The 17510-nt window shown below is 35.6% G+C and overlaps 1 protein-coding gene and 1 long non-coding RNA gene across 3 annotated transcripts in view; one reads left to right on the forward strand and one right to left on the reverse strand.

The window, feature by feature from the left end:
- Window positions 1-621: 621 nt before the first annotated feature.
- On the reverse strand, window positions 622-1509 carry LOC132342946 (uncharacterized). The gene is made up of 2 exons (XR_009491503.1): window positions 1373-1509; window positions 622-1181 (listed from the first exon to the last, which is right to left on the reverse strand). It is a non-coding gene; the product is annotated as an uncharacterized lncRNA (long non-coding RNA).
- A 195-nt stretch (window positions 1510-1704) lies between these two features.
- NCKAP1 (NCK associated protein 1) overlaps window positions 1705-17510 on the forward strand; it is a 105779-nt gene continuing 89973 nt past the window's right edge. Inside the window, exons 1-3 of one of the 2 annotated variants that reach the window (XM_024979807.2) lie at window positions 1705-2102; window positions 15590-15607; window positions 16640-16750. In XM_024979807.2, the coding sequence (XP_024835575.1) occupies window positions 1995-2102; window positions 15590-15607; window positions 16640-16750 (237 nt within the window). In that variant the 5' untranslated portion in view covers window positions 1705-1994. The remainder of the gene's footprint in view (window positions 2103-15589; window positions 15608-16639; window positions 16751-17510) is intronic. The other variant, XM_024979808.2, reaches the window with a different exon arrangement.

Consider the following 17510-nt stretch of genomic DNA (forward strand, 5'->3'; position numbering starts at 1 on the left):
TACCCCATGGACTGCAGCCCACCAGGCTCCTCCGTCCATGGGATTTTCTAGGCAAGAGTACTGGAGTGGGGTGCCATCGCCTTCTCCGATGGAAAAACTAGAAAATGATATAACCTTTCTATGTAGGACTCTAATTCTGTCTGGTTAAATTTGCCTTTGGTCCCTGAAAAAAACACATCTTTACTCCCCACCCCGCTCCCTACACCCTCTCCTTCCCAGGTCCGCCCTCACTATCTCAGGTTCCAGACTCTTACCTTCTCTAAATTAATATTTAAACTATTAAGTTGGAATGCAACCAGATAAATTAAATCCCCCCAATATGCTAATAACTAATACTAGCTCAATAGGTGATCTCTCTGAGGTGTTTGTATTAAAAAACCTTCATTCAAGTTAATTTTGTGTATAGGATTCCAAGTATAATGGCAGGTAGGATTTTTCGCTGAATGTAGGACTCTTTTCGAAGCTCCTTAAATCAAGTTCAGTCTACTGCCTTGATCTTGTAATATTAAAACGAAAATTTCTGAAGGAACTCTACATACACTAGATTTTTAAAAAGTTTCAGAATATATTCCTCACAATTTCCTTTCCATAAAGTGTTTTGATCAATCCAATGACACTTACTTTTGTAATGTCGTTTATTGAAGGTGGCAGAATATTTTGTCACTTACTTAAAAATTAATACATCAAACGAAATTAAGGCGAAAAAATCCATCAAAACAGCTTGACTCCTCTTTGCTGGAGTTCCTCACCCAAGTCAATGACATAAGTCCTTGGTTTTGCTCACTTTTGGAATCAGAGGGGGCAGCCTTCGGGTGTGACTGGGAGGTGTTTGATCAGGAAAAAAAGGAAAAAAAAAAATATGGAAAAGCAGAATGTTGCCAAGAAGGGGTGGGATTTGGGGTGGAGGCCAGAAAAAAAATAGGAAAGTTCCTTCATGCACTTGAAGAAACATTTATTTCTGCCTCCCTCAGGCCAGGGCCTCTTCTATTGACGTCTTCTCCGGAGGGGTAATCCCGTCGACAAATGTCAGATTCTGATTATCTGAGGAACTTGAGTCGCCCTCGCTTCCGACCCTCTCTCCCCTGAACTGCCTTGAAGCGGGGGAGATAGGCTGGAAAGGGGAGGAAGGGAGAGGCGAAGGCCGCCTCGCAGAGCACATCTGCTGTGTTCAGCCGGAGCGTCTGTCAAGCAGTGGGAGGGAAAAGCGCATGAAGCCACCAGCCCACTCGGGCGAAACTCGCCAGAAAAAAAAACCCGCCCTGCCCCCGCCCCCTCCCCGCGGGCTTCTGCTGGTTTCTTTAGGGAGGCGGTGGAAAGGCAACTTTTGGAAACTTGAAAGCGGAGGGGTGTGTGGCGGACAAAAAAACGTAACCTCATCAGGTCGGGCTTAGGCTTCCCGGACAGTGGGCGGGCCAGGCCGGGTTGGGTCGCGCGTGGAGCCGGAGCCGCGTCCCGAGCGGCGGCTGCAGCGAGGCCGCGCGAGGCGGGCCGAGGCCCCCACCCGCCCCAACTAGGCGCAGTTCCCCGTCCGGCCTCGCGAGGGCGCCGGCGCGGCAGATCAGGTGACCGACCGCTCGTCCGGGGCTGCGGGGAAGCGGCCTCGTTCTCAGCCGCCCGAGACGCCGCCGCCTCCGCCACACCTAGTGGAGGAGCCGGGGAAGGCGGCTCGGTGGTGGGGGCTGGGGCGGAGAGCGCCGGGGGTGGGGACGGAAGGGCGGCGGACCGAAGGCAGGACGCTGCCGGGGCACGGGCTGCGGCGGGGAAAGGGACGACGAGGCGTCCGCCGCGGCTCGCTCTGTCCTCCCGCACGGGATTGGGGCGCGAGGGCCATGGGCGCGCTCCCCTGAGGCGGAGGTCACGGGCGGGAGGGGAGGAGGCCCGACCGAGGTAGCTGCGGAGGCCGTGGGCCGGTGACTGGGTGCGAGGCCGGCGGCGCCGGCCCCACCATCGCCACCGCCGCCGTCGCCACCACCACCACCACCACCGCCGCCACCATGTCGCGCTCCGTGCTGCAGCCTAGTCAGCAGAAGCTGGCGGAGAAGCTCACCATCCTCAACGACCGGGGCGTCGGCATGCTCACCCGCCTCTACAACATCAAGAAGGTGCGCACGGGCCGGCGAGGCCTCGGCGGGGCCGGCGGGCAGGCGGAGGCGGGATGGAGGGCAGGGGAGGCCTGGGCAACGGGGGCGGCGGGCGGCGCCCGGGGCAGAAAGCACGGCCTCGCGGCCGCAGGCCCCACCGGGGTTGCCGGGATGCGCCGCGGCCTAATGCGGAGCCCTGGCGTCTCTCCCGCCGGCTCGCGGGCCGGCCAGGGGCGGAGAGCAGCCATTTGCCCGCTCCCAGCACTGGGAACTGGCCGGCCCGGCGCGGGGTGAGGGGCGCCGGCGCCGCTGCCGCCCCCTCCTCGGCGCCCTGGCCCCCGGGCCCCCGGAACTGGGTCTGCACGAAAGGGAGGAGGATGGATGAGATCCTAGGAGGGGGATAGGAAAACTTGGGTGTTCCATAACTGAGATCGAATGGTAGAAATCTGGCGGAGATGGTAGCAGTTTTTTTTTTTTTCCCCCCCCCTCAGTTCTTTTGGATGTAAGTGGGAATGTAAGAAGGGAATGGCTCATTTGGATGAGCCCTGCATCTCCACCACTTGGCCATTTTATTCTGGATTGCCAAATAAAAGCCATTTAAGAGTGTGTTGACGATTTAGAAGTATTTCATTTTGAAGGTGGAAAGGAGGTGGTAGTGAGGGTGGAACCAGTTTTCTCCTGAAATACTTTTGGGTTGTGAGTCACTAGGACAGGAATAACAGCCTTCTTCTCTCTTTTCTCTTTACTCCTCCTCATCTTAGTTTTTCCAACCATGTCGATAATACCGAAACATCGTTTCTTAAATTTCTTTACGTTCGGTGTCTATACAAAATAAAAGCTGTGATCGTGTTGCTATTATGCTGATTTTATGGTGTAGTCTGATCATTTGAGTAGCTCTAGCTAATAGGCCCATTGAACGTCTTTACATGGCTTTCGCAAGATTAAGGAATGGAAGGCTGAGTTGGAGTTAAGAAAAATAGGTTAAAAGAGCAAATATTACATTAATTTACTTTAGAAAAGAAAGACCAGAATTCTATTCCTTTTAAAGCAAAGTTAGTAAGTTTTTAGTAATTTGATAAAGAGAAAACTTAAGATTTTTTGATGCAAGTTAGATCCTGACAGTTTCCAGTGTGTATTTGATGTTATATCTTAATAATTATTTTTTTTTTGGCTTTTTAATGCATTCTGAATATTTCCTTTTAGTTTAATCGTAGCAGTAGAGTTGTAGCCCTTGTAAATTAGGGCCCCTGAAGAAAAAAATACTTAAAAATTCGTATGATGGGGTTCAATATAAAACTGACCTATTTCAGCAATTTGATGTAAGACACTGAAATTCTAGAGGAGAAGTCTGTCCTGGTTTAATAGGGATAAATTTTGTGCAGCGATGGCTGTGTTCCATTGGCATCCCTGAATATGAGGATTGGTTGACTTTAAACCTAGTGCACTCTGGAGAGTAAAATGCCTCTTCACACTTAATATTTTGTGTGACAGGAGCTCAGGGTCATTCCAGTGAAACCCTCTGCATTTACCGAGAAGAGACTTGGTTATAAGTTTATGTAAGTTTGTAATAATTTTAGATAGTATTACTTACAGGTTCATTGACCTGAACTTTTTTGTGAGATGCTCTTTAACTTGGAAATTCGTTCCTATACGATCTTTGTGCAAAGAAACAAGCAAGACAAACGTCGCTAAAAGTTACTAGACGTGTGGTATTGTGGTTAAAGGAAATGGTTATGATGGTTTCCAAAAGAGGAAGTGAGAGTAACATCAAAAGTGATTCGGGTATTTAGGCAAAATTCCTCTTTTTAAAGCATTCGTTACACATTTTTATGGCATGAAAATAGTCGGATTTTACAAATTTCATCTTCATAAATCATCTAAGATTAGACTAAATTCTAAGCGTTCAAATGCTTCAGTTCACTGCCTTTTCTCAAAAGCCTTTTTTTTACTTCCTCTTTTGAGAAACTTTAGGCTCTTGCATTATTGAACTAGTACAATTTAAAGTGAGTTAATCATTATATCCAAGTGTCTAATATTTTGAATTATTGAAATGTTATATTTCAGCACTTAACACATTTATAATTTCTTGAGAAATACTTCTACCTTGTCTGAGTGATTGTGAGTTCCTGCTCAGTGGGGACTGTGTTACTCATTTTTTAATTACTACCACTTGAGGTCTTATGTGGTCCATGAAGCTTTCAGTTAGGACTTGTTGAAAAGGATGAATACATTATGCATATTATGTATGTATGTATATGCAACATATATATGAGTGTGTGTGTGTAATCTTGCTCTAATTTTAATAATAATAGCTTTTGATCTGCCCTCCTCATGTGATTTTATATACAAATACATCAGATGGATTTTGAGTTTTTCAGCCTGTATAGAGCTGTGTATAAAGGCTGGCGTGTCTTCCTGGCTGACTGGGATTGAAACATTTGTTCAAAAATCTTGCCCCCAAAAGTGAATAAGATCTGTTTACCATGTGTTTATAAGGTTCGTGCTGTCTACATTTTTATGGCAGTATAAACCCACGTAATCTTTTCAATCTCAATCTCTTATAGTCCTCAAAAAAAAAAACAAACAAACAAAAAACCCTTCTACCGCATAATACATGTCTGCCAGTCATTTACCACATTTTCATTAATTCGTGTTTGCATTAGATTGTCTATCAGATCTGATTACTGTTTCAACTAAAAGTCTGCAATGGCAATATTTTAGTGAGCATATAGAGTGAAAAATATTTCAGTGACTTAGGCATCAATAAAATAACTTTGAGTTACTATAACCAAGAATAAGAGGCTTTAATACTTAGGGGAATGTAGCATGGCCCCTGAAAAATATTTTGCTTTTTGAAATAAAATTTTATCAATTGAGTAATTTTTGATATCTTAATATGTACAGGCTGGAGAAGGAAATAGCAGCCCACTCCAGTATTCTTGGCTGGGAAATCCCACCAAGAAAGGGGCCTTGTGATTATAGTCCATGGGGTCTCAAAGGAGTCGGACACCACTGAGTGATTAAACAACAACGAACAAATATGTACAGGTTATGAAAATTTTAAGAATTTGTAATCAAATCAGAGATTTAAGAAGATGTGAAGGAGGATTTTAGGGGAAAAAGGTAAAGGTGGTAGGTAGTTTACATTTAAATTTGTTTATTTCATAATGTCATAATTTTTTAAAAATTAAAAATGTCTTCCCTTTTTTGGAGCTAATACTACTACCCACTTATATAGTGACTTTTAACATTTCAGGCTACTTGTATATCACTCATTGTGATATGGCAGGGCAGTGTGGTGAAGTAGAGAGTATCAAGCCAGAAGTTAGGAGACCTGCCTTCCAGTCTTCAGTATGTCACTGAGAGTTTTATAATATTGGGTGGGTGTCTTGACTTCCTTGAGCTTCGTTGTTTTTCATCTGTGAGATGGGGGAAAATTAACTGAAAGGAGCACTCAAGTCTGTTCCAACTCTGATTATGTTATCTTTACAAAGTAGAAGTTAAGACCCATTTTAAACAGTTTAACTGAGCTCAGTTTAGTTTTTCTTAATACAGGGATGGTAATACATGATCTGTCTACTGCACAAGATTGTGAAGATAAAAAATTATAACAATGTGAAAATAGTTTAAAACTTCTATGAATGTAAGATGGTATTTGTTTAGGACTCTCAGTAACTTTTGGGAGCAACATTTGTTTTTTTCTGAAATTTTACTGCTGTTTAGCAAACACATAGACCAAAATTCCAAAAAGGAAACATTTTTTAGCTGAGCTTAATTTTGTGTGTGTGTGTATGTTTATTCCTTCTTACTTTTTTCTATTTTTTCCTACACCATCACCAACATGAACTTGATAATTCTATACCAAAAAGGTCTCAGTTAATACTTTTCGTATTTTTCATCTTGTTAAATTACTGCCTCAATTCTAAAGGACAGAAAGGTGAAAATACCTATCCAGCTATTGCAAACTTCTTTTTAATGGAGTATTTTTATTACAGGCTTTTGCCCGTGATTTTGGATAAATTTATTTTATGAGTAAAGAAGTTAATAGCAGTGTAAAATTGAAAGTCTTTACCTGATATCTGCTTATCTAATGGAGGTAAAAAAAAATGTATGTGAAGTATGCAATCAGGGTAAAGAAAGGGGAATCAGCTTTAGTCTTCCCTTTCAGTGTTACATTTCTCTTCATTTAAGGGCCTTACTTTCTGTGTGGGTTAATCAGGAGAAGAAAGCATGTTCAAAGATTGGATTCTGGCAAGTTGTAGAAGTACTGTTAGTACCTATAAGATTTTTTCCTCAGGGAGATTTTTAGTATCAAAACCTTTAAACATGTTAAGAAAGCATTGTCTCTCCATCATCTGTATTTAAGTTATATATATATATATATATATATATATATATATATATATATATATATATATATATATATATATAAAACGTATATATTTATGTAAACAAATCCTACTTCCTTACTTTTCAAGGAAGCTGCTTGTAAAAATGAGGATTTAATAATTCTGTTTCTTGTTATACTGGTTGGTAGGCTGAGGAGATAAAGATCACTGAAAAATACTTGGGAAAGAGGCTTATTTTTATTATTTTTAAGTGGCAGTGGTAAATTGTCCACCTTTTGTTTCCTTTGTGGAATTGTTAAATAACTTAAATAATAAATTTTTTAAATGATTACAGAAGGAATACTTGTTATTGTCAAAAACTCATATGACTTCAGAAATTCTTTGCCTGTTCATCTCCCACTTTTAAAAAATAAGCTGTGTATGTGAAGTGAAGTGAAGTTGCTCAGTTGTGTTCGACTCTTTGCCACCCCATGGACTCTAGACTACCAGGCTTCTCTGTCCATGGAATTTTCCAGGCAAGAATACTGGAGTGGGTTGCCATTTCCTTCTCCAGGAGATCTTCCCGACCCAGGGATTGAACCCGGGTCTCCCACATTGTAGGCAGACGCTTTACCGTCTGAGCCACAAGGGTATACATATACAATTTTTTGTACAAATGCTAACATATGTGCATGTATATTTTATTGTATTATGACTAAAATAGATTATTTCCAAAAATGAAGAAGCAGCATGGTACAGTTTACATATAAATGAAATTAGGATTCTTAATCTGTTGCTTGTATATTTATATTTTAAGAAAATTAAAAGGATGGACATATTTAGTTAGCTACATGCAATATGTGGAAAATGAGGAGGCTCAGATGAGAAAGTATTGGTATTGAAAATTTTTGTCTTTACTGGCAAGGGTGATTGAAAATTTAATTTGTATTCTTGTTTGATAATTTACTTGCAGTGTTAGTGTTAAGTAAATTCCAACAGTAATTTCAGATCATGTTCAGTAGGTGTACATTTATATGTTAAAAATAGTTTTCTCTCTTTGTTGTTGTTCAGTTGCTAAGTCATGTCTGACTGCAACTCCGTGAACTGCAGCATGCCAGGCTTCCCTTTTATGTCTTTCTTTAGCAAAAAGAACATGTAATAAAAGTAAAAGTAATGCTGGCTATTTATTGAATCTCTATTATATCCTAAATTAAAAATTTTTTTTCTTTTAGTTGTCTACAGATCTGTGATTTATTCTCTAGATCTGTGATTTATTCTCTAGATAAAGCGGTTGAATTTGGTTAACTTGTCCAAGTCTTACTCTGAAAAATGAAAGTTTGGATTGACTCCTTTCTTTCGTAACTGCTAAGTCTGGGCTCTTAATTTATTTTTGTCATTAGATTATAATCATTAGTGAAATTTTTCTGGCACATATAATTTTGAACACACAATAATCTTAACCTAAAAGAAATAGGCAATTATAGAAATAATTTTCTTATTTACTGTAGACTACTTTTATATGAACTTTGTATGGGTTTGTTATGAAAAGTCATTGAGGTTATAATTAACAGTCCACCAGTGATTATTAAAGACTTCTATTTAGCTTTGTAGTATATTGAAATGAGAAATAGTTTAGAATTGGGAAATTTAAAATTCAATTTATTGACATTTTGGGGAACTTGTAAATATTTTATATTTACTTTTTATATTATATGGATTTTTTTCTTTGTGATTATTTCTAAAATTAGCCCATGACATATTAAAAGCACAAACTGAGAAGACTAACCATAGGAATAACACTAAGAAAACTGAAAACTAAGAGAAACCCTTGCTTGAGGGAAGAGCACGTATAAGACAGGAAGAAGGTGTGAGCTCAGACAGTGAGACAGCGCTTACCCTCCTTCATTGTAAGGATGTGTACAGGCCTCTCTTCACTGAAGAGGCTTTGTCTCTTGAGATTTCAAATATACATTCTACATTTGGATTTTTAAAGTCAGATGGCAACTTTTTTTTTCCATTGAAAAACCTGCATGAAATAAAAGAAATGCCATTAAGGAAGTACAACCAATAAGTGTGTTTCTTTCTGTCTTGAACTTTACAAAATTAGTACTATTCTTTTCTGTTCCCAAGATGTGTTTTTTTGTTGACGGGTTTTAATGTTGTCATTTTAGTAAATGTAGTAAGATCTTCTTAATTTTGATCCTATTAGGAATTTGCAGTATTGTAATTATTAATTTTGACTCACTTAATATGACAGAGAATCTTCTAAATCATGTCTTTAAATACTATTGTACTGAAATGTTTTACTTCAATAAGTTAAACTTAACAGTCTCTTAAATTGCAAGTTTATAAGGAGAATTGAACAGCAGAAAATGGCATATACATCTTGAGAACTGAATGACAGTAACTTTTATTTGAATCATTAACATTTTTAATAATTTTGAAATATATAACGGGTTAAAGTTTTTGAAGGAATATCTTGTTTTAAGTATTGGAAAATATCTTCTTATTGCATACTTGATTATTTTAGATACTTGACAGTAATAAAATTATATCTTTAATAAAACTTTGGAAGTCATATGATGAGCTGTTCTTTCAGTTAGTAGCAAATATTGGGAGTTTTCATTCATTTGTTGAAAGGCTTCCTGGACACTGGGAAAACAAGTTACGATACAGTCTCCAGTGCCAAGAAATTCATATTGTAGTGGGTGAGACAGATGTGTAGATAATTAACTAAAATGCAGTGATTAAGTGTTGTTGTGGGTGTCTTGAGAACGGAGTTAAAGATTCCTGTCTGGGGAAGATGGGAAGAAGAGATAGTGACTTTAGTGCTTGGTTTTGAAGTATGAATAGAAACTTCAGCTAGGCAATGACAAGGAATAGTCAGTCATTCAAGATTCCAAACTTTTGTTCAGTAGAATATATAAAGATATAAAATATATAAAGTTTTAAAATCCTGTATTAATCCTTTTTGCTGGCATATAGACTCTAAACTTCTGTTTTTTTTTCCCCCATACTTGTAGCATTCTGTGGGTTGAGAGGGCTAGATTCTGGATAAAACCTTGGTACTTTGTTTTTTTTTTTTTTTTTTAACTTCGGACAAGTTGTTTAATCTTTCTGAGTTAGAGTTCCTTTATTTATAAATTGAGGAGCCCCTTGGTTCTTGGTCAGAAATACATAACATAATCATTTTAAAAGGTTTTTAAAAGTACATCTGGATCATGACCCAAATCTACTGAATAAGCAAAAGCCCCTGAAGTTGTTCTGAAAAACCACTGAAATAAGTAAAATTAACTTTTTAATACTTCTGATTTCTTTTTCTGATAATTGCAATGATTAATTTTGATTTTGAGGGATAACTAAATTCCTGGAATGCTCGGCTGCACATAGACTCTGTACTAGCAAAACCATCTACAGGGTGCTTATTTGCTCTCAGCTTCTCGTACACTTCAAGTTACATTTTTTGGTTTTCTAAGCCATGTTAGTCTTACTGACTCTAATTCTTGCAATCTTAGATATTCCTGTTTTCCCACATGTGGAATACTCTTTAATTAGCATTATAAAGTTGAGAATTAAATGGGTTAATTCACAAAGTGCTAATATAGTGCCTGGCACGAGTAAGACGTGAATAGATGTTGGGTATTTCTGGAGCTTGAAACATAGTGGGCAATTACTAAGTGTTCACTTTTTCCTAATAAATCTAGGTCTATACCATCTTTAGGAACATTACTTAGTTATTCCTTTTTACTGCCTGGTATTATAGTTTGATATCTACTTACTGCTAATATAAAATAAGTATTTGTTCTTCAGAAGTATGTTTCCCAGCAGTCTTTTAAAGACCAACTTCTTTTAGAATATTAACAGTGTAACCACATATAACCTTTACTCTTTGTTGGATATAAACTGAAATGTTTCTGTATATGAGAAGCTGAGAAATGTTTGAAAACAGTAACATAGACATCTTTTTGAGTATTGAATGGTAATTAGAAACTTTGATTTATTAAAATTTTTAATAAAGAATTTTGAAATATATAATGAGTCAAAATATTTATTACTTTCTGAGAACTTGTCCTTAGGAAACAATAATCATAATATTTATATACCTTTAAATCAGCTATTATTGACTCTATAAGAGATCATTTATAAAATTACATTAATTTTAAAGCATTTCCAGTAATTTCCGTTACTTTCCTATCAAGTTTTTTAATCCAAACTATAGAAGTGGGTTACTTTTTTTCTTTTCCTGCCCCCTTTTTTTTTTCACCTACCCAATCTCAAGGGGGAAGTTGCAAGCAGATTGATTGGCCAAAATGTGGGTGATATGCATGAAAAAAAAATGAAAAATTTAATCAGTATTATTAGAATTGGAGGCTTGTTTTGGTCTTGATAGGTTGTTTTTTTTTTTAGATTTTTTTTAATACTTACTGGAAAGTTGCACACTGAAATTCATTATTTTTAAAATTAGAAAATAAAAGAGTTATAGGCAAGTTGCTTTTACAATCCATGGTCTTAAGTGATGTCCATTTTTCCTCTAGGCGTTAGTATCAATTTGTTGAAGACTCAAGGGAGAATTTTAGTCCCCTTGTACCTTCAATTTTGCAAAACCTGTTTTAACACAGGTTTATTATTTCTTATTTGTGGAGTAAAAGTTAAAATCATCTTTCATCTTGATCACATTTTGTATTTTTCCCTTTCCTAATACAATTCAGGTGAGGCTGATTTCTTTCCTATACTCTCACAAATAGCCTTCTCATTCTGATCCCTGGCACTTTGTTCGTGTTTTTTTCCAATTAAGTTACTGTATTAAAATAAATTATTTTGTTCTATAATATTTTGGCAAAGGAATGTATTTTAAGGTAGAGTGGAAATTAAAAAATAAAATTGATTGAAGTAATCAGATTTTTTTCCTTTAATAATGATTACTTCAATAAAAATTTTGAGCAGCTGAGGAAATGGAACAATTTTTACTTATTTTTTTTGGTGTATATATTTTTCAGTAAATGTTTTTAGTGTTTTTTTGTTTGTTTTGTTTTTAGTGTTTTGAAATACTTGAGTACTCAAAGTTAGTAATCATAAAGCCCTGAGCAAGTCACTTAATTTCTGATGCTCCTTTTCTCTCTGTTGAGTAAAGATTGAGATAATTTCTAAACCAAGATGTTTTACATGCAACAGATGCCTAGTAAATGTTCCTTTTACTCTTGACTCTTATAATCCTTACTGTTTTGTTTTCTCTTGATTGTTGCTTAATCTCTTATGCATAGAGGACTGTTTGTATACTTTTAATTTTTATTTTTTAAACATCGTGGTAAGGAAGTTCTTGGAAAAATATGTAGCATTAACCATGCAAAGTTAAGCTGTGGTACATAATCTGTATTGTGACAACCCAAGGAAAGACCTTGGAAGGGATTTCAGTGGTAGATTTGGCAGGAAAATTTGTTGAAAAGTCATACTTTAAAACTATATTAAGTCTGATTTTGAGGTTTTTAATCAAAGATGTTTATTTTGTGGCCTGAATAAAATAATATGTGGTTTTCTGAAACGTCTTTGTTGTTTATTTTGGATAATAACATTATATTTGTGTTTTGTGAAAAAAATGAACTAAGGAATACTAAATTGACAACACTAACATTAATTTGGTTAAATGCATGATCTTTTTTGATAATTAGGAACTCATTATAGATATCCATCTGTTGTGAAAAGTTCTATTTAAAAAAAGAAGATAATTAAAACTTATAAGAATTTGTGTGTCAGGCACCTGGAATAAGCACTTTTTGTGTATTTTGTCTTTTAAAAATCTGAACAACCTACCTTATTAAGTAGGTAATAATAGTATCCTTAATTTATGGGTTAAAGTACTAAGGCTCAGGGAAGCAACTTGCCTAAGGCTGTATGGGCTGTGATCCACTTAGAGATAGTTATTGATTATTACATTTAAGTACTTCCTTTAACACTAGTATAATTTTATCTGCCAGATTAGTCTTAGCTTTGTTAAATTTAAAGATAATTAGAATATTCATGGGAAATAAAGTTTCAGTTCTGAAAACTGGAAATTTAAGTGTATAAATATTTAAATTTGCTTTAGATCTTCTGGAATTTTAAATTCTGATATTTATGCATTATGCATTTATGCATTATGAAATCATGCTGAGTAAAGATAAAATAAGGATTTAGAGTGGTGCTTTTTACAATTCTAAAATTACAGATATAGTTTAGTTTCCTGTTTGCTTCTTGATGAAATATCCCTTTTAGCCAGTTATTGTTGTTGTTTTAGTTGCTAAGTTTGTCTGACTCTTTTGTGACCCCATGGACTGTAGCTCTCCAGGCTCCTCTGTTCCATGTGATTTCCCAGGCAAGAATACTGGGGTGGGTTCCTATTTCCTCCTTTGGGGGATTTTCCCAACCCAAAGACTAAACCTGAGTCTCCTGCATTGGGAGGCGGATTCTTTACCACTGAGCCATTTGGGCAACCCCTTAACCAATTATGCAAAAGCTTTTTTTTTTTTTTCCCTCCTTTTGTAGAGCTATGAGATTCAGGGGTTTAGACAAAATTTTGTCCTTTACTCCCCTTTTGTTTTTTTTGGAGGGTGGGGTGATGGACAGGTTAGATGTACTCTAGTTTAATTGAATATATCAAACCTTTTGATTCAGTCTTTGTGGCAAGCCTTTCTGGAATATATTAGTTTAAAATATACTGATAACTAAGTATAGTAGTATATTCAATTTTTTTTTTTTTTCCTTTCTTTTTTCTTTTTTGGCTGCAACTTGTGGCTTGTGGGATCCTAGTTCCCCAACCAGGGATTGAACCTGGGTCTTCAGCAGTAAAAGCTCAGAGTTATAACCACTGGATTGCCAAGGAATCCCCTATCATTTTATTAAATATGTTATTTCAAAGGGTAATACTTTTAAGAGTGAAAGATGAGTTTTGTGTAATGTTACTGTAGGAGGAAGAGGTAAGAGTTTTAGGTGTACCAACTGCAGGCCGTGTTTTTAAAATACAGGTTATTATCTTATGATTTCTTTGTGTTGGTGTCATTAAAATGAAAATCTTAGAGTGAAGAAGATTTAATCTCTATAAACTGAGACATCTGGTTAGTTGGGATATTTGTATTGGGATATTTGCATTCTTTCAGTATGGTAGGACATTGTTCTTCAGTTAATTATTAAGAATGGCTTTTTGCCAAGATGTAGTTACCTAAATACTAGCTTTTAGTCAAGTTTTGTTTTTTTTCTTGCACTTTTTTTTTTTGCCTGAGTATTTGCAAATGTCTCTATTGGTATCTCGAGTAGGTTGATTTCAGAAAAAAATAAAATGGTGCCTAGTACTCTTGTATAGTGTCTGTGAATCTTGTTTTTTTATTGGCATTTTTTGAGTGAATGTAGTATGCCAGATACCCTTAAAAATTCTGCTCATATGCACACACACACCCATAAGCACCCACAGATACTAATCTAATGGGCAAAAACTTTTTAGGGTAGATTGCAATTATGATTTATTTAACAGATGAAGAAACTGAGGCACAGAAAATTACTCGTTTATGGTTATAGCTAGGAGCCAGGATTTGAACATGGACAGCCTATCTTATAACTCATGTTCTTAACTACTAGGCTACTCGTTTTCTATGAGTAAAGCAAATTTGGTTATGTTTAGACTTGGGGTATATAAAGAATAAATGATTGGAGGAAAGAATCTTAGTCATTATTTCTAATTCTGTTTACTATGATAAAGACTATTCAGTGGTTACTATTCACATAAGACTTTTACTTAGGTAATTATAATTGTAGCTATTAGGTAAATACTGATTTCCCCATTTACACATGAAGAAATTGAGATTAGGAGATGTGTCGTAATATATTCAAGTATGGATCGTCCCATGGATAGTAAGTGGTGAAGACTGAAATTTAGTCTTCTCTTCCGGGGTCTGTGTTCTTCATCTTTATGGCATACTGTCTCCCAGCGTAGTTTGTTTAAATATGGCTCAGTGAGGAGTGTGGGAAAAGGTTAAATTAATTCCAAGGAAAGACCATATAACCACTTATTTTTCCACTGAAATGAAATTCCATTCTTTTTATTTTCTGGGCAGTAAGGAAGAGCTGTTTATATACAGATATATCTTATTAGTTACTTGATTAAATTCTTACACAATAAAATTCGTGATCTCTGGGAATGGGTATGGTAGTCTATTATATTTTATTAGTTATTTCACTTATATTGTTAGAACGAATAACTGAATTTTAAAATAATTAGAGTATGAAAGATGATACATAATATTTAAAAAGAATTTGGAATCACTTTAGTATTCTGTACTACCTCAGGCATGTTCTTGAAACTTGGTTTTCATTTTATCATTGATACAAGGAATTGCTAATATGTAGCTATTTCCATTGGTACAAATTCTTAGTTATGTGGCTCTCAGTTATTCCTATATATAATATTTTGGGGGATGTGGGTTAATTGGAAGATTAATTTATGAGAAATAGTATTTTAAGCTAGTTTAAAAAGCTGACTCTGAGGAAAAGTCAGATATATTAGTATTTATGATATTGAAATGAAATTTATACAATAGCTTTGTGTCAGTCTGGTTAAAGATTATGAAGTTCTAAATTTCTTATAGTTAGTTTTGTTTTATCTAATTATGTTTGAGAATTAAGATAATTCTTACTCCATTCCTATTTCCTTTTGGAAAATATAGGAATTTTTGCATTGATTTTTATACTTGGGCTTGGTAAGGAGTTAGTTGATATTTGAAAAACAGTTGGAATTTGAGCTAAAGTGCAGAAGTCATCCAATAACGACTTATTTTTATTCTTGGCTACCGTTTCTTTTTAAGGTATGTAAAATTTCACTGATGGTTTTGCTCCTGTTTTTATACTTGCATGTAGTCTTTATTTTTCCTTCTAGTATTATTTTTAAGTTATTTAGAAAGAGCACCAAGAAACTGACATGGTTGTACACCTCACAGTAGTATTTAAATATATATGAATAATATAAACTCTATAAACTTACTGTGTACTAAAACTTGCTGCTTAGAATACCTTTAAAATTGTAGCACCATATAGTTTCCATCTTGTTTTGTTATTCATAGTCTGCAGTGCATAAGTTCTCTACTGAAACGTATGTCAGAGTTTGACAGTCATTGTTTACAAGTAATTTTCTCTCTTTTTATTACAATGCTTCCCCAGCAAGGACAAGTTTGGAAGGTTTGCAAAGCTTTTCACCTTCCCTTTGCCCGCTTGCCCGCTTTCAGATCAGTTTCATGTTTCATAACTTCTCTTTCTGCAATCCACAACATAGCTATAGTAAACAGTGAAAAATCATTAAATTACAGTATTGTATTTCCTCACACATAATAGATAACTTTTCAAAGGACATACCCTCTTTAAAATACAATGAAGTTAAGTAGAAATGTTACCATTTTAGTAATTCACTAGGAAGCAGTTAATAATGTCACAGAATGAAACTGAACAGTATTGAAGATTATTCTGTATTGCTAATAGTTCAGATAAAAAGTTCTTTCTAATAAAAATGCCTTACATTTGTACAATGCTTTACAGTTTAATACAGAGAAGGCTGTACTGCTGATGTGGTCAAAATGTAAACATTTCCATTTGTTCTGTGCTTATGAGATATAGAATAGATGTAGATTTCATTGTTTGAAGTGCTGCTGGTATGATGGAAAACAATGTTGTAACTCAGATTTTCGGCAACACAAGTTAATACTATAAGGCCAGTTTTAGCGCCTTCCAGTTCTTTTGAACTAGGGCTCTTGTATTTAAAATGTTTAGATTGAATGAGGAGAACATTTTGGAAAAGACATTTAAACATAAGCTTTTATTATATAACACATAGAAACATTTCTAGTACTCTTATTGAATATTTAATTTTGTCATACTTTATTAGCTTCAGATGAATACAATCCTACCTCAAACCAAGAATTTTTTTTTCTTTTTCTTTTCTTTTTTTTTTTTTAGGTTTGAGCTTTTTCCTTCACTGCTGTTCTGCGCTAACTGCTTTGAAACTTTCCATGCATTTTTTTTCAGTAGAAGAACATCTCTGTACTGTCTCCCATTGCATATTTCAGCTGTGACAATCCCTGCACTTTGCCTATTCATTTTATCACCTGCTCACCAAAAACAAGTATCTCTCTAATTTCTGATTACAGATTTGCTATTATTTTTTGGTTTTAGAAAAACGATGCATTTCACTTTTTTTTTATTACTGTTGTTTTATAGGCTTGTGGAGACCCCAAGGCAAAACCATCCTACCTTATTGACAAAAACCTGGAATCTGCTGTGAAATTCATAGTCAGAAAATTCCCTGCTGTAGAAACTCGCAACAACAATGTAAGTCATTTAAATTTATATATTACTTGATTTTAGCCATCTGTAGTGGAAGTAATGGTCAGTACTTGAAGTAGCTCTTATTTATCTAATTCTTTGTATTCTGAATATATAAACTATATACATTAAAGGCTTTTAGAGATAATATTCTTATCTCAGAAATTGGTGGAAAAAACAATTGAGCTACATTGCCATTTTATTATAGAAAAATAGGATCTTAATTTCTTACATATACTTATTCCCTTTCAAGTTGCAACAAAGAGTAAGGTAATAGATATGTATATATTTTCAAATATTAGTATTTGCATGACCAAGTTAGGGACTTTTTTCTTACAGTCATAGGTTTAACTTTGTCTTGAAGTTAGAAAATGTCTTCATAGAGCTTGTATTGTTTTTCATAATTAGCTGTTTAACTTTAAAATGTATTTCTTTTTATAATTGAGAAAAACTTGTTACATTAAATAAGATAACAAGCTGATGGTGTTAGGATCTTTATTATTCCATATTACATTTCCTCAGACGGTAAAGTTTTTCATAGTATTATATTGAAAGATGGTAACATTTAGAGTCTTGCCAATTCCTTCACATATCTTTTGGTAATTCTTTATAACAACTGCTGTGAATAACTCACTTTAGGAAATTAGGGTTATTTTTCACCTTACTGTGGTCTTTTCATTTAAATTTTGTTGACTTGGACTCTTTCTGCGTGTCTTCTCTTTTTCCTTTTTTCTCTGGTGGCCTTATAATTCTTTTCTCTTTTTCT

The sequence above is a fragment of the Bos taurus genome, chromosome 2, assembly GCF_002263795.3.
Source record: "Bos taurus isolate L1 Dominette 01449 registration number 42190680 breed Hereford chromosome 2, ARS-UCD2.0, whole genome shotgun sequence".
Lineage (NCBI taxonomy): Eukaryota > Metazoa > Chordata > Mammalia > Artiodactyla > Bovidae > Bos > Bos taurus.